This window comes from Engystomops pustulosus, chromosome 7, assembly GCF_040894005.1.
Source record: "Engystomops pustulosus chromosome 7, aEngPut4.maternal, whole genome shotgun sequence".
Taxonomy (NCBI): domain Eukaryota; kingdom Metazoa; phylum Chordata; class Amphibia; order Anura; family Leptodactylidae; genus Engystomops; species Engystomops pustulosus.
The window spans coordinates 30,950,641-30,974,499 of NC_092417.1; the positions used below are offsets into that span (position 1 = coordinate 30,950,641).

Consider the following 23,859-nt stretch of genomic DNA (forward strand, 5'->3'; position numbering starts at 1 on the left):
CTGTTGTAGAGTAATGGCTCCAAAATGTGCGTTTAAATGAATAAACAAACATGAAGGGTCAGACCGAAATTGGAAAGCAGGTTCAACGGAATCCTTCCTACGGTAGGCCTACAGTAAATTGGATTTGGGGTGGAGTGGTATTAGGTATAGTAGGGTGTTAACTTGCAACAGACAATGAGTGTGATGACCCCAGGACCAGAGAACCTATTCCCTATCCGAGAAAGACCTGAACCACCCTAGAAGCCTCAACTTGGGGCCATAGTCCTAATCTACCACCATCCCAACAGGAACCTGTCCGTAATATTCAAATCCCTAATGCAACCTACTGGTAATGCATGGTCCCAGTTAGATTGTGAAGGGTACATTTCTCCAAAATAACTCTAGCAGTAAGTGTTCCCTGATCCATATCTGCCTGTCCTTACATGTGGCTCGTAGTCTAGATTTTGTCTGCTACTTCCCCTAACTTCTTAGCTCCTATCTGCATCATACCTGTAAACTCCAGAGGGAGCAAGGATGATAAGATCCAATGTAAGAAGAGCAGGAACCACTTTCCTCTTATAAGAAATATTAGAAAACTTCTTGGGGTCACTTGTACTAATCTATTCAGCATGTTGGTGTTCATAACAGTGACCGAAAGCTAGCATCTGTTTGTGCAAAAAACCATTGAACGTGAAGGCTTGTGAACCATCGAACGTGAAGGCAAGTTGGAGGCTTGCTGAACGCACACCCCTTCAACGATACTTATCTAACCGCTTCCAGCCTGCATGTAGACACAGAAAAAGCTATCAGTCCCTGACTAGGACCATGCACTAAGCTCTAATAATGGGGGAAGTTACACCAATAAATTAAAAATTCTACTGAATAGTTTTCTGCAAAATATTTTCACTCCTGGACATTTGGTTTTAGACCTCTTTTAGGGACCCACCTCATCCAATGAGTGGCCTCCTAGCACATGGAACGTTTCTTTCATTTCCAGGGGATGTCACCTCTGTCCTTAAGTCAGAAAAATCTCATAGAAACCTTGGAGACATAGAGCAACCATAGGGCAAGACTATGAGAATCACCCATTTACTAAAAACATCTTCATAAACAAAACAACATAAAAAGACAAAGACATAAATAACTGCAAAACAAACAGCACAAATGTTTTATCTTTTTTTATTTACAAAAGAGAAGAATAATACATTTTAGAATATCAATGTCTCAATAAACATAAACTGTACAAGCAGAACAATGTACAGAGGCAGAAGCAGCTGCAAGATTTTGTAAAAATCCCAAAATGACTAAATTAAAGGGAACCTTTTCCATGCATTTTCACCAAGAAACCTCAGATAGGGCATGGTGTTTTTTGAAATGCATCCAAACCAAAGCCCAACCCCAAGGACTACACAGAGGATTCTGTCAGGATGCAAGGTAAGTTATAACACACAATTATAATGTAATGCAAATGCTTACAGAAAGCAGAAAGGTATCTGTGCACTGCAGGTGTAATGGGCTTCTACAACCTGTCTTTAGTGAAAATGAGGTCCCTGGTGACAGGTTCCCTTTAAGAAGTGTCTCCACATTCATGAAAGTGACATAGAACTCTCTAGACCAGCTTTTAGCTCCTCTGATTGCACCAAAAAGTGTGCCATAAAACGAGTCTGTAAGATATAAGCGATAGAAAAGTGTTGCATTCACAAGTGGCGCCACAATTTTGCAAAAAAAGAACAGAAGTCATGAGTTTCGGAAAACCCACAAAATTGTGGCACAGTTTTTTTTTGCCAGTTTTCCATGTGAACGGCGATAATAAATGCCCCCCCCCCCCATTTTTGCCAGAGAAGAGTCACAATTGCCCACATTTATCAAAACTAGTGCAGTCTGTACTATGTGCAGTTTGCCCTTGGAGTGTGCAGGGGGCCCCATCAAAACTGGTGCACAGTCTTCATTAATCTGGTGCCCCCTGCACGGCTTGGGAAGGGTGCAACATTTTTTATAATAGTGTCACAGGGTCCATGATTTTGGCACACAAATTGTGCTGTAATTTACACTGGGTTCTTAGATTGTGGCGCAAGGAATCATTTTCAAGGACTCAATTCATGAAGGTGATATCTTTGTTGAATTTTGTGCCAAAATAAGTGCAGAGAAAGTGTAGGTATTCCAAATTGAGTGACCAAAAAAGTCGTGGGTGTCGGAAAAGCAGCAATAGATATGTGACTGAAGGCACAGCATGAAAAAAAATTGGCAAAAACTGACAGAAAGCAATAGATAAATGCCTCCATAGTCGGAACTTGGATCTATAATTGTAGCTCGCGTTCCCAATGTGTTTTCTCAGCTGTTAAGGACATCTACGAAGTCCACTTACATGCTGGTATGTGCCCCCTCTGGCAAGCTCTGCTCTTCTCATAGCTTCTTATGCTTGTTTTTTTTCAAAATAAGGCTTTAAAATTATGCAAATGAGTCCAAGGGGCTCCAGGCTCCATAACATCTCTGAAGCCCAGATTCCACCAGGCTCATTTACATAATTTTAAAAGCCTTTTTGAAAAAAAAAGGGCATCTATCAACCCTTCATCCTGCTGGTAGATGTCCTTTAAGTTGATAAAAGAAGCATGCTATAAGAGCATGTAATGCTATAGAGCCCAAGATAGGGGCTTCAGCCTCTCATTATGACATCACGGTAATAGTTTTGTAGGTAAATACCCAAATTTTGGAAAACATAAAAAAGATAATGCTAGGATATTTTACATCTTCCTGGGGGGGGGAGGCTGTTAGTTTATTGGTAAAAAATGCTGGTGACAGGTTCCATTTAAGTATGTTGACCAACAAATACCTATATATATGTATTAACATCTATGTATACCAAATGTATATTTTTTTTATTCAATGGATTTTTATATGATAGTTTCTAGGTCCCTGAGTAAAATCCATTGGTTAAAAAAATCTTGATTGCGTGACGAGAAGGTCAACCAATAACTCCGTACAATGGGTGTGGTGGAAACGGTTGGGTCTGGCCACATGTTGTCAGATCTGATATCACTATGTAATGAGCACTGGGCCAAAACACACAGATGGCAAAGCCGGGCGTCTAGTTGAAAGAGAACCTCCCTTGAAGAGCCATCTTGTCTGACAGCACATTAGGAACATCAGCCAGAGTAGAGCAGGTGTTGAGTCGCGAGTTCTTGCTTGACATTGTGCTTGCTCTCTTCTTATGGTGGAAAAAGTAATTTCGAAGGTGAAAGCGGAATTTGTCGTGTAAAGAAGCATAAATGAAAGGGTTGTAGCAGGCAGAACTCATTGCAATAAGATGGCAGGTGACCTGAATTACATTCACATAATTCTTATCCAAAATTGTAAACTCTTCATCAATGTCCAGGATGAGGTTGACCACTTGAAGAGGCAACCAACATATGGCAAAGGCCATGACTGAGATAAGGAGCATTCGGAACGTTTTTTGCTTCTTTTTAGACCATTTGTCCTGATTGAGGGTCGCCGCTCCTGGGACGTTCCTCTTCCTAAGGTGGTAGGCAATGGCACAGTAGGACACGGTGACAGCAGAAAGTGGCAGCATGTAAGACAACAGCAGCATGGTGCATGAATAGAGAAGTCTTTGGTTCTTTTGGTTCTTCCAAAACTCCTCACAAACGATCATGTTATGGCCAACATTCTTCAGATCCATGTAATGAGTATGCATGGATGTGGGCAAAGAGACTCCGATAGAAACCAACCAGATAACAGTCACAATATAAATACACGATTTACAGCCGATCCTTCTCCGGATAGGATAGACCACTACCACATATCGGTCTACTGCTATGGCAGTCAATGATAACACAGACACAAAAACAGTGGCAGCTTGCATTAAAGGGACAAATCGGCACATGAATTCTCCGAATAGCCATCCTCGGACTTCAAAAGCATAGGAGGCCGTCAGCGGCACACAAAAAATACACATGACAAGATCTGCTGCCGCCAGGTTCCCGATGAGGAAATTGGTGGTGTTGTGAAGCTTCTTGGTAAAGGCAATGAGAAGAATCAGGACGCTGTTTCCTAGGCAAGCCACCGTCACCAACAATGCAAACAAAGGGATGTACAGTGGCTTCAGATCAAGGAGAAGATCGAGACCGGCAAATGATTGCGTTACGTTCATCATAGACTCATTAGATGACTGGGTGGACATCATTTTCTGGCTTGTGTGGTTCCTGATACATTTCTGGAAGAAAAAAAAACAAAAGAGTTTCAGCAACTAATGAATTTCGGGACATTCACATTTATTGACCAAAGAGAGAACAATGCCAGGAACAGGCAACTTCAAACAAGGGATGGTTAAGGGTGCTGACAACCACTGAACTTATCCCAAGAATAGGCCATCATTTTAAAGTGTTATATTGTAATTACAAAGTGTTTATAAGTGTATATTGTAATTATATTGACCATGACAAAACACAACATACTCACCTGTTCCCGTTCCCCAGCAGCTCTCATCTTCCTGTTGGCATCCCAGCTACAGGGGCAAAATGATGAGGAGATTGCTAATAGCTGTCTACAACATCCTGTTTTTCAACTCAATGGTGGTCATTTACTAAGGGCCTGAATCGCGTTTTTCCGTCGTGTTTCCTGAATATTACCGTTTTTCCCTGAATTGCCCCGGGTTTTTGGCGCCCGCAATCGGATTGTGGCATGAACGCGACGGAAATCCGGGGGTGTGGCCGTCGGAAAACCCGACGGATTTGGAAAAACCGCCGTATTTTAAAAAAAAAATGTGTCACTTGACACACGCTTACCTGCGAGCTTGGTAAACTCCAGTGAACTCAGCGCAGCAGCGACACCCGGTGGACATCGGGTGCACTACCAAAGTGAATCGCTGGAAGACACGAATCAGCGTCGGAGAACCCTCTGGATCGCGAATGGACCGGGTAAGTAAATCTACCCCAATCTGTTTTCTCTCCGGACACAGATAGAGTTAAAGTCCAGGACACGGCCGGCAGGGGTGGAGTCAGCAAAAACATGGGTGGTGGCCCGACAGGGGGAGAGCTGAAAGGTGTTGGGGGCGCACCTGCAATTTTAGGTAGAAATGTGGCCTCCAAATCTATTGCCACATTTCTACCTAACATTATCCAAAGCAACATTGGTCATGTGTCATATACAGGTGGTCCCCTACTTAAGAACAACCGACTTACAGACGACCCCTAGTTACAAACCGACCTCTGGATGTTGGTAATTTACTGTACTTTAGCCTGAGGCTATAATGATCAGCTATAACAGTTATCACAGGTGTCTGTAATGAAGATTTATTATTAATTCTGGTTCTTATGACAATCCAACATTTTAAAAATCCAATTGTCACAGAGACCAAAAAAATTTTGGCTGGGATTACAATGATAAAATATACAGTTCCGACTTACATACAAATTCAACTTAAGAAAAAACCTGAAAAACCTATTTTATACGTAACCCGGGGACTGCCGGTATTGCAGTAGTCAGTGGAAAATATATAAAGTGAATATTTAGTAAACATGGAGAATGATTTCTTATCCTAATAGATGCCTTCCTAAAGATTATTTCCATATACAGCTCATTTACTTAGGTCTATTTCTGTATAATTATATGATTCATAGGCCATTTTAATTGGCAGCTTTGTAAACAGGGTCCATGATTATGTTCCATAAATGTTAACAATTACTGTAATGATTGAGTAGGATTTATTTTCACACTAATAAGTACAAAGCGACTCCCTAAAGACGACATCCGGAGACCATGAAACACTACGAGCTGCTTGAAATACCTAAAGTGTGCGGCAATGATCTAACACAGGGACCAAGATATTACAAAATAATACTTTTCTGTAATATATGATGTTGCCCACTTTTCTTTACAACATTCCATCACATCAATGATGTTCTATGGACATTAGTTTCCATATACAGGCAGTCCCCTACTTAAGAACACCTGACTTACAGACGACCCCTAGTTACAAACGGACCTCTGGATTTTGGTAACTTACTGTACTTTATTCCCAGGCTACAATAAACAGCTATAACAGTTATAAATGATGTCTACAATGAAGCTTTAGTGTTAGTCCTGGTTCTTATGACAACCCAACATTTTTAAAATACAGTTGTGACAGACACCTAAAAAATTTTGGCTGGGTTCACAATTATAAAATATACAGTTCTGACTTACATACAAATTCAACTTAAGAACAAACCTACCGACCCTATCTTGTATGTAACCCGGGGACTGCCTGTAGTTCATTACTTTTGGGGGTTGAAGTCTGAACTGTAACTGTAACTTATTTTATTTTTCAGTCACTCTGTTGTAATTTTGCTCCTGGGCTGTCAAAGCATCTGCTTTTATAGAGGTTGTCACATTTGCTGTTGGTCAATACATTAGAGAAAATCAACCATCAAAATCCATCCTGATAAACCAGGGACATTACTCATAGATCCAGGCTCTGTGACTGTGATAATCGTCTTATATTCGTTATCCATGGCCTCCTTCTTTCTGAAATATTAATGAGCCAGAAGAGCTCCTGGGGGTCGTTACCAGAGCCACTTTCTGCTGTAGCTTCACAGGCTGTTGCAATGTTTTCCCCTCCCCCTGCTCCTTCTGCACTTACTCCTCCCTCTGTCTACTGTAATCTCTCACAGAGAGAGTGGGGAGTGCTCCTTGCACAGTGTAACAGCCTGTGAACACCTGGGGGTGTTACAGAAGCTCTAACTTCACCAGCATTTAGACGGTCTCCCCCTGCTCCCTTAACACTTACCTCCCTTCTCTCTGCCTGATGAAATCTCACTGCAGTAGAAGTTTCAGCACACAGTGGGAGGAGGGAAGTGCTCCTTGCACACTGTAACAACATGTGAATCTACAGAGGAGCTCTGGTAACACCCCCAGGAGCCCTTCAGGTTTATTAGCGTTATTTTAAAAGTTGATTTTAGAAGGAAGGAGGCCATGGATAACAAATATAAGAAGATACCACAGTCACGGTGCCTGGAATTATGTTTCTGGTTTATTTAGCAGTACTTTGATTCAGGAATCACACTGCTTCTGTATTTTGTCCTAGTGTTTCTTCAATTAATCCTTACAGTGAATAAGATGTATTTAAATAAACATATTTTATTCTGCTGGATTTACATAGCTCCATCATTGTCTCACAAGGCAGCAGCAGATTATGGCGGGGGGAGGGGATTTATAAAAAAAAACTTTTGACACCAATGTTTTCATTTACAAAGTTTATAAAGTTGTCATTCGTGTCCCTGATATTCTCTTGTTAATTGGTTTCTGGAGGATTATAGCACCTAACAATGATATGTATAATCCAATGTAATGTAAGGTGCAGTCAAAAGTTAATCACCTTCCAGTACTTTACATGGAAATTGCACCTCATTAGTGAAATGTTCTCATGAAGGAAGATCAAATTAACCAAAAAGAGCTGAAAACTGCTTGAGCTATAGAATAATATTATGATATATTTTTTATTACACTTAGGTAGCATAGAGCTATTTTGTAAATATTTTATATATATATATATAATACTATCTGAATAAAGTGGCAAACCCCATAATGAAATTTAAGAGATCAGAAAATAAAAAGATCACTAACACTTTTTACTTCTTTATACTTCTGTCGAAGGAGGTTTGTAGGACTTATTTTTTGTGGGACAACCTGAATTTGGGTGATTTTAATGATCAATTTTTATGGATATTTACCTCTGTAGTCGAGCAGCTTCAATTCACAGTTGAACTTTTAGTCTGGATTTATGACATTAGGTTTGCATGGATTCGTGTTGATGGTCATGTTGAGATTCAAATTCTTACCATGCCACCAACATGGATACAACAATCTGGATACATCTAGGACTAGGACCTTGCCTTTATGTGTCCCTTATACAGCAATGGTAGAGGACCTGCCCACTTGCGTAAAGTTAACAATTTGGATGGCACTGGCAAAGTCGCCAGCGGCATGTATACCACTGCAGGTGCATAATGTTGGCACTAACATGTCGGCAGTGCTGAGTGCCATCATTTTGGGTAGGGATGTCACTCCCAGTGACATCATCAGAGACTGACGATCTTCCCTAAAATGGTGATGCCCAGTGCCGCAGACAGGTCAGTGCTGGCACGCAGAAGCACCAATTTATAAGCAGCTGGGGACTTTGCAAGCAGCATTTAAAGAGTTGACACTGGCACCGATCGTAGGCAATAGTCGCAGGGGAAATTGAGCCAAAACCTGTAAAGTTTGGCACAAACCTGAACTTTACAGTTGGGGTCCACTGAACAATATCTGTGGTCACTGTGCACTGCTATTTCGGGGAGAATTGTCGCTTACCGATGACATCACCGGGAGCGATGCCCCTTCCCAAAATGGCAGTGTAGCCGGCGTATTAGTCCTGGCACGCACTGGGTGCAGCAGCTTAAATGCTGCTGGCGACTCTGTCAACCAAAATTGGTGCCAGTTCGGCACCAATCCCAGGTGTTACTGGTTGGGGTCCAGGTTCCAAACCCAAACACAGTCCTGAACAGGATTTTAAAATTTGAGTTTGTCCAAACTCGCCCGAACCCGTATTTTAACAGGTCCACCCATGACTAGTTACATCCTATCTCTTCAGACACTAAGATATAGGAATGTATCCAAATGGAATTAGGCAAGCAAATTCCATTTGGATACATTCTGATATCTTAGGCTACATTCACACGAACGTATGGGGGACGTATATACGGCCGACGTATATACGGCCGATATACGTCCCCCATACACTCCTATGAGCGCACGGCACCCTACGGGAGCGGTACGGTGCAGCACACGTGCGGCACCGTACCGTTCCGTACCCGGGAAAAAGATAGGACATGTCCTATCTCTTCCCGTAATACGGGGCCGTGCGCTATAGGTTGCTATGGAGAGGGGCGGGGGTGAGCTGCGCTCACCTCCTCCTCCTCTCCCCGTACACTGCCGTTGCCCGCTACGGTACGGTACGGGCGGGCAACGGCAGTGTGAATATAGCCTAAGTGTCTGAAGAGATAGGGTGTAACTAGTGCATCACCTGTTCCTCAGAATAATTCCTGACATCCTCCGCAGACCTCATCATTGATTATTAGCTTATGTCCATTGCCATAATCTCTCCATGTTGTTGCAGAAAAAACCTTAACATTGTCATTTTTAAAAACCTAGCCCCTGCTTCCACTAAGGATCAAGCTTCATTCAAATGACTTGTTTTTTAACATTTTTATGTGGATTTCCCTCTTGATTTTATATTGTACTCCGGGGTCATGTTTCTAATTTCCATGTAGGAAGTTCTAGATGGGAAAGTGCAGGTGTCTACAATAAAGTGGGCAGTCAGGGTATCCAGAACAGATGTCTGAATATGGAGGGTCCTTTATTGATGTATATAGTATACAGATGCCAGCATCATCTTATGTAGTATACAGATGGCAGTATTTGAGAGATACATTATTTATGTATATGGTATACAGATGCTGGCAGTGATTTATATAGTATACACATTGTAGTAATAAAAGAGCTAGATTACTGACTTATATAGTATACAGATGGCAATGCTGGAGGGCGTCTTACTAATAATACTGGCAGATAGATAGATAGATAGATAGATAGATAGATAGATAGATAGATAGATAGAAAAAGGAAAATCGAAGCAGCACAAGAATAAGGGGCATATTTATCATTGCTTGTACGTTTTATTACTTATGTATATGGTATACTGATTCTAGCTCAGAAACCGGATCCTAAAGCAAAATCCTTAGCTGTGATATATTAATTATTGGTCTCCTTATATTTGGAAGACATTTTCTGGATTCCTCTGCTCATGTGCCAATGCATCCACCTTAAAGGGAAGCTGTCAGCATTGGTCCTGGAGATCTGTGTTACCATACCTTTCTGCATGTTGTTAGCAGTTTAGGAGCAGCTCTGTATCTCTTACAAGGGCTCTGGGTAAATTTTTCAGCCTGAAGAGCTTTCTGTTCTCTGCACTGTGCTCTTTCACAGCCCCTCCCATCTGCTATGAGTAGGAGCGGTATTAGAATTTTGGTTGGATGATTACATCAACCACTCAGAGCACAGGGGAGGGGCTGTGGGACAGTTCATTGCAAAGAACAGGAAGCTCTTCAAGCTGAAAGACCTGCCCATAGCGCTTTCAGGAACTGCAAACCTGGATTAAAAATCTGCTCTTCAAAGTCCTGCTGCTATTTACTACACACACAAATGTAGAGTTACACAAATCTACAGGACACCAGGCAGCTATGTGTCTCACCAAGGGGTTTGCAGGGAGGAGGAGGGTTTTCATCCTGTTCCTCCTTGGTTCCACAAACTACAATAATCGGGTGAACTGGAATCCTACCTCTTTGTAGGACCCCTCTGGTCTTCAGGACCCCACGCCATTGCATGAAATGCATTATAGGGAATATATATACATACTACAGGTAGTCCCCGGGTTACGTACAAGATAGGGTCCGGAGGTTTGTTCTTAAGTTGAATTTGTATGCAAGTCGAAACTGTATATTTTAGAATTTTTTTTTTTTTGCCCCAGTGACAATTGCAGTTTTAAAATTCTTTGCTGTAATGGGTCCCAGGATTAACAATAAAGCTTCATTACAGACACTTTACAGCTGATCATTACAGTCTGGGACTATAGTAAAGCATCCAGAGAGCTTCACCAGAGGTCACAGTGGGCAGAGGGGTCCGTCTGTAACTATGGGTCATCTGTGAGTCAGGTGTCCTTAAGTAGGGGACCGCCTGTATACAGATGACATTATTGTCAGACTTCTTTTTTATATTACTACTACCAATATAGGATATAACTACTAGTAAAGGATCAAGAAAAAGTATATCCAGCACTCGAAATTCAATGCAGTTCTTCCAGAATTTATTGATTAAAAAAACTTCACATATCTAGACAAATGTGTAACAAAATATACAGATCAATTCAGAGATTAAGTCTGCTTGCCGAAACACGTCAATCTCTTTATTGAGATAGACATTTGTCTGGATATGTGAAAAATTGTAATCAATAAATTCTGGAAGAAATGCATTGAATTTCAAGTGCTGGATCTATTTTTTATTGGTGCAATATTTTATCTGTTGGAGTCTTGGGTGAGTTGCGTGGATTGGAATATGCCATTATAGAGATAGGTGGACTGTGTTTATGTTAGTATGGGATGGTGTCATTGTAGATTTATTTAGTATATAATTGCTAGTATTGGATGGAGTCTTTATAGATTGATATAGGATATAATTACTAATATAGGATGGTGTCTTTGTAGATTTATTTAGTATATAACTACTAGTATTGGATGGAGTCTTTATAGATTGATATAGTATATAATTACTAGTATGGGATGGTGTTTGTATAGATTGATATAGTATATAACTGCTAGTATAGGATGGTGTCTTTGTAGATTTATTTAGTATATAAGTACTAGTATAAGATGGTGTCTTGGTAAATTAATATGATATAAGTACTAGTATAGGATTGTGTCTTTATAGATTTTTCCGACTATAGGGCGCACCGCATTATAAGGCGCACCATCAACAAATGCCTGCTTAAATGTCTGGGTTCATATATAAAGTGCCCCGTATTATAAGGCGCACCTGATTATAAGGATGAATGACCAGCAGGTGGCAGACTTGTGCACTGTTCAAGGCAGCTGTTGTCTGTAAGTACGGTTCATATACACTCCACCGGCCACTTTATTAGGTACACCTGTCCAACTGCTCGTTAACACTTAATTTCTAATCAGCCAATCACATGGCGGCAACTCAGTGCATTTAGGCATGTAGACATGGTCAAGACAATCTCCTGTAGTTCAAACCGAGCATCAGTATGGGGAAGAAAGGTGATTTGAGGCCTTTGAACGTGGCATGGTTGTTGGTGCCAGAAGGGCTGGTCTGAGTATTTCAGAAACTGCTGATCTACTGGGATTTTCACGCACAACCATCTCTAGGGTTTACAGAGAATGGTCCGAAAAAGAAAAAACATCCAGTGAGCGGCAGTTCTGTGGGCAGAAATGCCTTGTTGATGCCAGAGGTCAGAGGAGAATGGGCAGACTGGTTCGAGCTGATAGAAAGGCAACAGTGACTCAAATCGCCACCCGTTACAACCAAGGTAGGCAGAAGAGCATCTCTGAATGCACAGTACGTCGAACTTTGAGGCAGATGGGCTACAGCAGCAGAAGACCACACCGGGTGCCACTCCTTTCAGCTAAGAACAGGAAACTGAGGCTACAATTTGCACAAGCTCATCGAAATTGGACAGTAGAAGATTGGAAAAACGTTGCCTGGTCTGATGAGTCTCGATTTCTGCTGCGACATTCGGATGGTAGGGTCAGAATTTGGCGTCAACAACATGAAAGCATGGATCCATCCTGCCTTGTATCAACGGTTCAGGCTGGTGGTGGTGGTGTCATGGTGTGGGGAATATTTTCTTGGCACTCTTTGGGCCCCTTGGTACCAATTGAGCATCGTTGCAACGCCACAGCCTACCTGAGTATTGTTGCTGACCATGTCCATCCCTTTATGACCACAATGTACCCTGTAACATCTGATGGCTACTTTCAGCAGGATAATGCGCCATGTCATAAAGCTGGAATCATCTCAGTCTGGTTTCTTGAACATGACAATGAGGTCACTGGACTCAAATGGCCTCCACAGTCACCAGATCTCAATCCAATAGAGCATCTTTGGGATGTGGTGGAACGGGAGATTCGCATCATGGATGTGCAGCCGACAAATCTGCGGCAACTGTGTGATGCCATCATGTCAATATGGACCAAAATCTCTGAGGAGCTTCCAGCACCTTGGTGAATCTATGCCACGAAGAATTGAGGCAGTTCTGAAGGCAAAAGGGGGTCCAACCCGTTACTAGCATGGTGTACCTAATAAAGTGGCCGGTGAGTGTATAAGGCGCACTGGACTATAAGGCGCACTTTGATTTCTGAGAAAATCAAAGGATTTTTTGTGCGCCTTATTGTCCGAAAAATACTAGTATGGGATGGTGTTTGTATAGATTGATATAGTATATAATTACTAGTATAGGATGGTGTTTGTATAGATTGATATAGTATATAATTACTAGTATAGGATGGTGTTTGTATAGATTGATATAGTATATAATTACTAGTATAGGATGGTGTTTGTATAGATTGATATAGTATATAATTACTAGTATAGTATGGTGTTTGTATAGATTGATATAATATATGATTACTGGATGACTATCTTAGACATGTATTTGGTATACGGTCTACATGAAGAAGATGCTCCGGCTCTCATTGGCCGCTATGAGATTAGCAGTGAATAGCGCCTCTCAGGGGAATACTGACTTGTTTCAATTATTTTCCCACTTCTCAGTGTAAGGATGGGACGTGGGTAAATAATGAGAGTTATATAGACTCTCACATTCAGGAGATCCTTAGAGACTACTACACTACTCCTATCACCGGATTAGATTGACTCCATGTAAAAGGGTCTCTTAAAGGATAAGACACTATCTATTTTGGATTACCGTTAAAAGGTCATAATCATTTATTTTCATCGAGGGAAAGGTCAATAATCATCTATGTGACCCAGCAATTAACACAGTAAGCTAACATACATTACCATAAGTGCCGCTTTATTCCTCCGTTATTCATTGTAGATTTCTAAAATCTATTATGTTAATACAACACATTATCAGTCGTCTCATCAGGAAATCATGGATGACCTTTCCCTATTGTATTATTCACGTTTCCCCAGAATTTCAATTATTCTTCACAGGGGGCTTAGGACTTGTCTTCAGTGATTTTGCAGCGCATGGGTGGATGTTGTCCTGTCCGGCTCCTAATTCATTTACAGCTATTGCACATGGTGATAGACCCGTGTGGATCCTCTGCTAAAGGCTACAGGTTAGGGATTATCAGTCAATATAAATCTAACCGGTGGCATCTTATCTGTCACACGCAGCCTGTTATACATCCACAATCTGATTATACCCTGTGCTATTTACGGACCGCCAGGACCCCAGAGGTCCACACAATGATACATGGGAGACAGAAGCAAGATGTGCACAAAGTAGGAATAGAGGTTTAATGTATTCATAGCGGTAGGTGAGATCGATATGAGAGATATATGGATAGACATGTCAGAGATAGATGATAGATAGATAGATATGAGATAGATAGATAGATAGATAGATAGATAGATAGATATGAGATAGATAGATATATAGATATGAGATAGATAGATAGATAGAATAAGTTGATAGATAGATAGATAGAATAAGTAGATAGATAGATAGATAGATAGATAGAATAAGTAGATAGATAGATAGATAGATAGATAGATAGATAGATAGATAGATAGATAGATAGATAGATAAAACAGACAGAAGGATAGATAGGAGATAGATAGATAGATAGATAGATAGATAGATAGATAGATAGATAGATAGATAGATAGATAGATAGATAGATAGATTGATAGATTGATAGATAGATAGATTGATTGATAGATAGATAGATAGATAGATAGATAGATAGATAGATAGATAGATAGATAGATAGATAGTGAAATAAAGAAGAATCCCAAGGACTCCAACCAAGAAGTCCAACATAATATAATGCAAAAAATATGAAGTGCTTCAAATGTAGGGATGTTTCAGCTGTTCCATACAGTATTTGTCATGCGGTGTAGAACAGTTAAAAAATCATTATATAAGGTGAATATAATGCCATTTTCTCCTGTATTTTGGAGGGCTACCTTTTTTTGTACATTAGTTAGATATATGGCTAAATAGGTAGGTATACATAATGATAGGTAAGTAAATTATAGAGAGTTAGCTATAGACTACAAAAATGGAAGAGGATGGATGGATAGATAGATAGATAGATAGATAGATAGATAGATAGATATGTGATAGATAGATAGATAGATAGATAGATAGATAGATAGATAGATAGATAGATAGGTTGGGAGACACAGATAAGTGATAGGTTGGCAGAGACTGTCACAGATAAGTGAAAGATAGATAAGCATCCTATCTATCCACCCTAGGATAGATAGGGTGGACTTGATTGATCAGAAATGATTGATTGATAGATAAGAGATAGATAGGAAATGATAGATATATTGAAAATGATTGAAAGACTGAAAAAGAAAGAAAGAAAGAAAGAAAGACAGGCAGACAGAGTTAGATAGATAATAGATAGATAGATATGAGATAGATAGATAGATAGATAGATAGATAGATAGATAGATATTAGATAGATAGGCACATGGGTCGTAAAAATATAGATATAGATAGTTAAGAGGAATGATAAAGATGGATAAGAAGAGATAGCTTTTAAGAACAATTGAGAAGATAATGGAGTAAATAGATAGATAAGGAACATATGGATAGGTAGAGGTATAAGACTAAAAAATGAGAGATAAGCGAAGGACAGATAGATGCATAGACATACTTTTTTCTAGATAGATAGGTTGGCAGAGACTCTCAGACATAAGTTAGATTACTAAAATAGATAAGGGAAACACAATTGGAAAAGAGAGATAGATAGATAGATAGATAGATAGATAGACAGATAGAATATATAATGGAGATATATGAGAGAACACATATATACATAGACTCTCTATTTTATCATTTGCAGAGTGTGACTTTTCATACATTTATACTACCACATAAGTATCATCTAATCTCTGAATACAATATCACCCCCACAACAGTCAGAGGACTAGGAGTGTGTTCCCCACACATTAGATAGGACAGGGCAGACCTGTTGCTCTATACTTACATAGTTAGGGGAATCCAATGTTCTGGCCGCCTGGTGGAGAGCCGGATCCCCAGGTAGTCAATCCCCCTAATTCTGGAGCGGTGGTCTCTACGCAGACATCCCCTCTCTCAGAGCGATCATTGTGCTGTGAGAGTTGCCTGTCAGTCCCTGGCTGCATATAGTGTGATGAGGGAATAGTCCAGCCCTGAGCCAGTGATGTATGAAGACCCTGAGCTCAGCCCCCAGAGCTAAGACTGGAGCTGGAGGAGCTGGCCAGTGCTCCGGTGCTGAAGTCACCCCCTCCCTGTCCTGCACCCCCCTTACATGGCCAATAACTTCCCAGGGGGGAGGATTCACTTCTGGCAATTGTGATTTTATAAGCTGCAATGCCATAGACTTTGAATGGAGTGGCCGGACACATGGAGCCTCCGGTTGTGGAAATTGGTGGCGGGTCCTGGATAGGAGATAAATACTCTAGGTTGTAATAGCCCCTTAGGGTACCCACAGAACGAAATAGTGATCGAAGCATGAAACATGTAGCAAACACCAACTTAGACCTATAATCCTAGAGTGGACTGCAATTGATATTGCACTGATAAAATTGGGGTACAGAGTGTAATGTCCATATTCCAAAATTTTTTAACTGAGGTTGCAGAGTCCTGGTATTGACCCCTCAAGCCCATAAGGAGGTATGGACTATGTTGTAGGATGCTCACCTTGGACATGGATGGATTACAGCATGTAGTAGTATGGGTCAAGAGTCACCCAGAGAGTGGTCAGGATGTGACCGCTCAAAGGATGAGATTAAAGTGTAAAGTAAGGGATCAGATCAAGGAGAAGAACTAAAGGAACCAGAGAAAATATTCATTGATGATATACAACCAATGTCCATCAGGGTCAGTTTAGAGTCAAATCAGAGTCAAATCATATGACCAGGTTACACTAGTCAGGTGTATTGCAATATTCATCAAGCTGACATTGCAGAGGACCCCGAGTAGTAGATCCAAACCAGGGAGGTCAAGGATCCAGTTGACCCGATGCATCTATTTGTAAAAATATATGGCACTTAGATGTGATAAGTGATCTGAGAGCTATGATGTTTGACGATTTTACATTTTAGGAGTAGACAGACAGATAGATAGATAGATAGATATGTGATAGATAGATAGATAGATAGATAGATAGATAGATAGATAGATAGATAATGAAAATAGATGATTTATGAAAGATAGATAGAACCTGTAGATAAATAATGAAGATGGCGATATGATAATAGACAGATAGATAATAGAAGAGAGATAGATAGATAGATAGATAGATAGATAGATGACAGATAGATAGATAGATAGATAGATAGATACATAGATAAATAGATAGATGATAGATAGATAGATAGATAGATAGATGAAAGATAGATAGATAGATAGATAGATAGATAGATAGATAGATAGATATGAGATAGATAGATATGAGATAGATAAATGATAGATAGATAGATAGATAGATAATAGATAGAAGATAGATAGATAGATAGATGATAGATAGATAGATAGATGACAGATAGATAGATAGATAGATAGATAGATAGATAGATAGATAGATAGATAGATAGATAATAGACAGATATTAGATAGATGATAGATAGATAGATAGATGACAGATAGATAGATAGATAGATAGATAGATAGATAGATAGATAGACAGATAGACAGATAGATAGATAATAGATAGAAGATAGATAGATAGATAGATAGATGATTTATGAAAGATAAATAGATAATGAAGATGGACGATATGACAGATAATGAAGATAGATAATAGATAGATAGAAGATAGATAAGGAATATGGGTAGATAGATAATAGATAGAAGATAGACAGATAAATAGATAGATAGAAATACTTTAGATTCGTTACTACATCCTCCACGTAGCTGCTTTTTATACTGTAATTTTGGCAGCATACCAGTTTACACGTATCTCGTACCATCATGAGCATTACTCAGTTCTAGATACAAACACAAGGCTGCCACCTGGATTTTACAATGTGTATAGAAGGACATTGTAGAATCCTTCACCTTGGTGCTTTATACATATTCATGAGGTTCGCACGTCGTTTCCATCATTCGCCGAGCGCTCATTTACACGTTTGTCAGGTCATGACATGTATCCGCCATGACAGGAATAACACCTGCTGGTACAGAACGTGGGACACAATGGATAATGAATGAGAATTGTCACAACAATCTTACAATTTATTTACCTGCTTATATACTACACATACATCTATATATATGTATGTAAGCAAAGATGCATTTAAGGTATGTTAAAGGGTTTGGCCAATTAAACATATAGGGGTCCATTTACTGGGGGTCTGACTGGATTGGACTGGAACCTTCACCGATCACAAGTCCCTTGTCCCCCATTCCGATGGAGCAGTATTTTTGGATGGTTTCCTCAGGATGGTTGGCAGCCATCTAACCAAGGCTTTTTAAGAGATACAGGTGTGAGTTAGTCTTCAGATGCAAGCTAAGCTTAGAAAAGTTCAAGCCAGTCTAGAGTCAGGCCATAGGTTGGGGTAGGAAAACTAGAATTGTCATAAGAGATCAGCAGGTTCTGGGTGAGACACAGAGATGAAGCTGTGGAGCAATGTCAGGAACATAGACAAGCTAGAGAGGGCCTTAATGCTCAAGTACTATCGTTGTGGCTTATACCACCAGGGGTAACATGATCATGTAAATCTGAATGGCACATGCGCTACCTTTGGCCTAGGAGAGCCGTGGGACACACATAGCTATGGGAGAAGGCAGCATGATAGGCACAATAGTGGTCATGGACAGCTGGTTTTACAACTACATCAGGAGGACCTCTGGACCAAGCAGTGGCCTCAGTTGGTGGCAGAAAAGTCCTCCTTGTACTCCACCATGGCCTACTGAAGCTATTCATTGGATAAAGACAAAAAACATACTGGAACCAAGCAGGGTAGGTACTTGTTATTTTTGTCAGGTATTCATTACACCTTATTATATCTGGTTTATAGGTTATGGACTGATAATCTAGGATGAGTATTCTGTATAATAGGTCTTAACGATGTATCCTACACAGAAGATCTCTGTATAGAGGGATAGCAGTCACCATAACCAATCCTTCTGCCGGGCTGTCAAAGCTTCCACCTCACACTCCGAATGTTTTTCCTGTGATGATTATTGAACTCCCAATGTCCTCCACTTAAACTGAGATGGTGGAGAGATTGTCGTATTGATGTGTCCCCGAATATCACTAAATGTGAACGATTGCTTGTTAAAAAAGAGCCTTTACCCCTCCTCTGCATCAATGTGTTTACAGCCCAGCGCTCTCATGTGACATCAGTGTATACCTGCAGATAGTAACAGCAGTGCTATCGCTATCTGGACGCAGCTGATAAATCAGATACAGGCATGGCTAATTATCATGTACTCATATTAAAGTAGCCAAAGGGTCAGTGTGAGACCACAGAGAACATGTTGTTCCATCCTTATCTTTTCTGTCATATGTCTATTTACACATTGGGGCAGATTTACTTACCTGATCCTGTCGCAATCCCGTGGTGCGTTGTCCGCCGAGGATTGGGGTCTGCCGCGATTCACTAAGTTTGTGCGTCCAATTTCCTGCTTGTGTCGCTCTCGCGCTGAGATCCACCGGAGTTCACCTGCTACTTCCTGGTGCATGTAAGTGCTTGATCTTGCGACATAATTTCCTTTTTAAATTCTGCGGTTTGTCCGATTCCGTCGGGTTGTCCGACGTGCAGCCCCTTCACCCCCCGATTTCTGTTGCATGCAAGCCGGAGCGCCACAATCCGATTGTGTGTGCCAAAAACCTGGGGCAATTCGTCCCAAAAAGGAAATATTTGGGAAACCCAACAGAATCATATTTTATAGACAAGTTCATAAGCATCAATAAAACATGCATTAAAAGGAGCAAAAAGTCCCATAATTATAACATATTCCCTAAAAGAGAACCCCCTGCTAACCTTAACTTTACAAGGACAATGTTTACATTCTGGAAAAACACAAATATATAACATGAAGTATAAAATTATTAAAAACTATCATCTATGGAAGTAGAAGTGGTACATTGTAAAAATGCCAAACAATCAGAGGCACCTTCAGTCGCCTCATGGCACCCCATGGCAAGATTCATCATGGGGCCCCCATTCCCATTCGTGAACACCATAACTGAACACCAGTTAACGACTTTAGAATAAAAACATGGGTAGCAAATTGAAAAAAGATTGGTCTTTATTATGATATAGTAACATACAGCGACATGACAATCCGTACTAAGCAGCTGACACGTTTCAGGCACAAGAGAAATCAAATGCCCTTAGTTATAAACAGCTAGCACACATCCTAAGGGTGCAGACACAATTAGGAATGGTGAGCGACTTGTTCCGATGTAATATATATAATTGTGCACCACCTCCATTCTTTAGTGTGTGAGGTCTGAAGCCGTTCAAGGACCCGTGACGCTGTGGGCCCCATAGCAGCTGCCCGTGGGCCCATTAAAGGAAACCTACCATGAGGAATGTACTATTAGAAGGAGATGTGATGGAATATATGGCTACAAACTTATTGTTTATAGCTGAGTTACCGTAACTTGTGGGCACATACCAACATTTGTTTAGTAAAAATTGGGAGTCTTTAGTAAAAATTGGGAGTCCACTATCTTGTGAACAATTTTGACATGGTCCTCATCACTTCACATGAAGTCTTGAGAAAAAAAACCCTCTTTGAATGCTATTGTTTTATGTATCAGGACATAATAAAAAGAAAGCAGTGCCTTTTTGGTATTGTGTTAACATAAGCCCGAATGCTCCCGACCAGCAAACTGGTCACACTTACTGGTCACACTTACTGATGGTCAATTAAACACAGGCATTTCAAAATCAGCACCTGAATGTCGATTATCCTCTTGATATTTATGGAACAAGTAGAAGTGTGAAAATATTTTGTAACATTCTCTTGCAAATTAAAGAAACCAAACCTGTGTGCATCTACCAGATATCCATCATCTGGCTTTCTTACACAATCTTAATAAAGTTTTGAAAGTTCCTACAATGTACATTCTCAATAATTTCTGGTTTACTAAGCATTGGCACAATGCAATATACCCATTTATTACAGTTCAATTCTATAAAACTCTTCACCTTTTCTATCTCCGGGTTTGGATTCATCTTTGATATTTTACCAATTGGCCAAGATCGCCTGATAAACTTTGCTAAATGATCTCTTTAGAAACAATTTGAATGTCTTGAGCTAGAGCAAGGATTAGAGCACTGAATCAATCTCGTTTGACAAAAAGAAGTCGGGCATCTGGTAATAGAGGTTTACAATATGCTCTTCTGCTGCTCTAAATTGTACCTCTTCACTCCAATTCCCAGGCTGCAGACAGAGAATATACGTGACATTGTGTATTCTGGAGGAACTTTAATCTTCTGGAAGAAAGGAGAATATCATAATGAAATCTAATTACTATATTATCAGGAAATGATATGCATCTCCTATTATATGGCTTTCATCACCAGATATCCTACTGTAGTGCAGATCCCTCGGTGAGGCTCCTATAGGGATTCTTCCTGATATTGATATGCATGCTACAAAAATAGCTACACAAACATCTGTCACTGAGTAGTCAGGAGGTTGGGTACCTTGGCTTTAAGACACATAGGGGCACATTTACTAAGGGTCTGCGGACTGCATTTTCGTTGGGTTTCCCAGACTTTTTCCGTTTTGCATTGCATTTAACTGGGGGTTTTGGCGCACGCGATCGGATTTTGGCGCAATCGTGCGATACAAATCGGGGGCCTGGCCATCGGAGAAAGCGCGGGATTTAACATTCAAAATTGTGTCGCATCCAATGCACTTACATGCACCGGGAAGAAGATGGTGAACTCCAGCAGACCTGAGCGGTGGAAGCGACACATGCAGGAAATTGGACGCAGGATCTTAGTGAATCGCGGCAGACCCAAATCCTCGTTGGGCAATGCACAGGGGGGATCGCGACGGGACGGCTAAGTAAATGTGCCCCATAATCATTCTAGGATAGAATGATGCACAGACAAATGTGCAAATGAGTGCAACCTATAGGACGCTTCCGTGCAAATCAACGTCCAGCCCTTAGAAGAGCCTTGAAATAGTGTATAAACCTTGGAGCTGCTCCTTGTTTGTGGTTGTCATCAAGTTAAAATGTGCAAGAATTCGGGGCCAATTTGTGGGAAAAAAAGTGTCCTGCATGCTGTGAATTCAATTTTTAAAGTGTTTGTCCAGTAAAGAATTATCCTCCATCCACAGAATAGGAGATGGGGTTTGGGTCTCTAAGGGTTGGAAACACTTATTATCTGGCAACACAATACAGTGAGACTGGTGTTGTTTGACATATCACAAGAGAAAATTTATTTGGAGTGTCCACTCTCCATTATCCCTTTGAAAATAGGCCTCTGTAGTCTCCAAATTGGATTGTCCTTTCCTAGTCTTCTGAGGTCCAGTATTGGGTTAGAGGCTGGGTCCATGGAGGATTCTCTACTTCTATGACGCTACCGTGTGAATGGTCCACCGTCAACCCAAAGAAGGTCCCAGGCATGCATGAACACAGGTGCTTCATTCATATGGGGAATTTCATTCCCCAGAGGTCTATGGCTTGCATTTACACTAACATTATGGGGCACATTTACTTACCTGTCTGACAAAGTTCACACAAAGTGCATTGTCCAAAGATAATGCACTGTGCCGCGATTCATTAAGATCGTGCGCCGGATATCCTGCATGTGTCGCTTCCCCGCTCAGGTCCAGTAGAGTTCACCTTCTTCTTCCTGGTGCATGTAAGTGCATTGTCTTGCGACACAATTTGAAAGTTAAATCCCGCGCTCAGTCCGAATCAGTCGGATTGTCCGATGGCGCGCCACAATCCGATCGCGTGCGACACAATCCCTTGTTAAATACCTGTCACAGCCGCGCAAATCCCCAAAAAGTCAGAAAGTCCGACAAAAGTGCGTCCGCGGACAATTAGTAAATAAGCCTCTATGTTGGTAAGCTAATTTACATAGATTTTTCCTATGGCCCACTTTCTCAGTTGGATCTCATCACAGAAAACCAATACCAGCCACAGATGGTTGAAGGCACAAGAAAAGTCCACACATTGCAAAATTAAAATCAATATTTTATTATATAGTGAAAATCCCAGACTACGACTACATTGTCAAATTGACAACTGGGTGTTAACATTCGGGGGTTGTTTCTTTTTACACTTGGACATTCAGGAATAAGAGTTTTATAGTGTTTCGCCTTTTTGGAAAGATTCCAACAATATTAGAGGAACAGCACAAAAAAACGTATTCCGTATTATAGTAGAAAAGTTACACTGAACTTCAAGTTTTAAGTAAAGTTTTTAAACTGCAATTTTACAACTATTAAAACTTCAGAGGCCAATATGATGATATGGCAGCCAAGGTTTTCCTCTTGTAACCTATCCGTTATTACATTTTGAAGGCAATCGCGCCAACAATGTCACTGTGCACCCCTGTGGAGCACATCTTGATGGGTCCTCAGCTTTCGGAATGATTATACACCACCACGGATCTCTCACACTCCAAGGCAAAGACTTATATAACGTTCCATAGAAAGGCTCTTCTGGGTCAGAGGCATTTACGGCTTTTGTCTTACTTACATTCACTTTGATAAAAATGAAAACATAATTTAGGAGCGCTGGCAGCTCTGACATATTTATGTCTATTGCAAAGCTCGAGCGACTGGGTAAGAATTAGCAGAAATTACTCAAATTGCAGATCATTAGAGGAGATTAGATCTCTATTGAACAGAATCGGGCTGCCTCAAACTGCTAAATGCTTCTGGAAAATGGGAAAATGCTGACATTATGAGCTGAAAACCCTGAACTATAAAGTTTCAATGAGAAACAGGAGTTTTGATTCGGGGCCCAACATTTTGAAAATTGCAAAGTTTTAAAAATATCCAAAAATGGAATTGAAAATGTAGACTATTATCAGGTTGCCCCCCTATCCACTATCTATCATAATAGAAAAAAAAAATCTTTTTAGAAGTTTTTGGCTATCAATTTTTATTATGACATTGGACAA

At 40.5% G+C, this 23,859-nt stretch overlaps 1 protein-coding gene across 1 annotated transcript; it reads right to left on the bottom strand.

Annotated features, from left to right (window-relative positions):
- Positions 1–1,206: 1,206 nt before the first annotated feature.
- On the bottom strand, positions 1,207–15,967 carry LOC140069509 (prolactin-releasing peptide receptor-like). Its single transcript, XM_072115313.1, has 2 exons — positions 15,756–15,967; positions 1,207–4,189 (listed from the first exon to the last, which is right to left on the bottom strand). Exon 2 carries the CDS (start codon positions 4,157–4,159, stop codon positions 3,065–3,067), a length of 1,095 nt encoding a protein of 364 aa, XP_071971414.1. The 5' UTR covers positions 4,160–4,189; positions 15,756–15,967; the 3' UTR covers positions 1,207–3,064.
- Between the last annotated feature and the right edge of the window lie 7,892 nt (positions 15,968–23,859).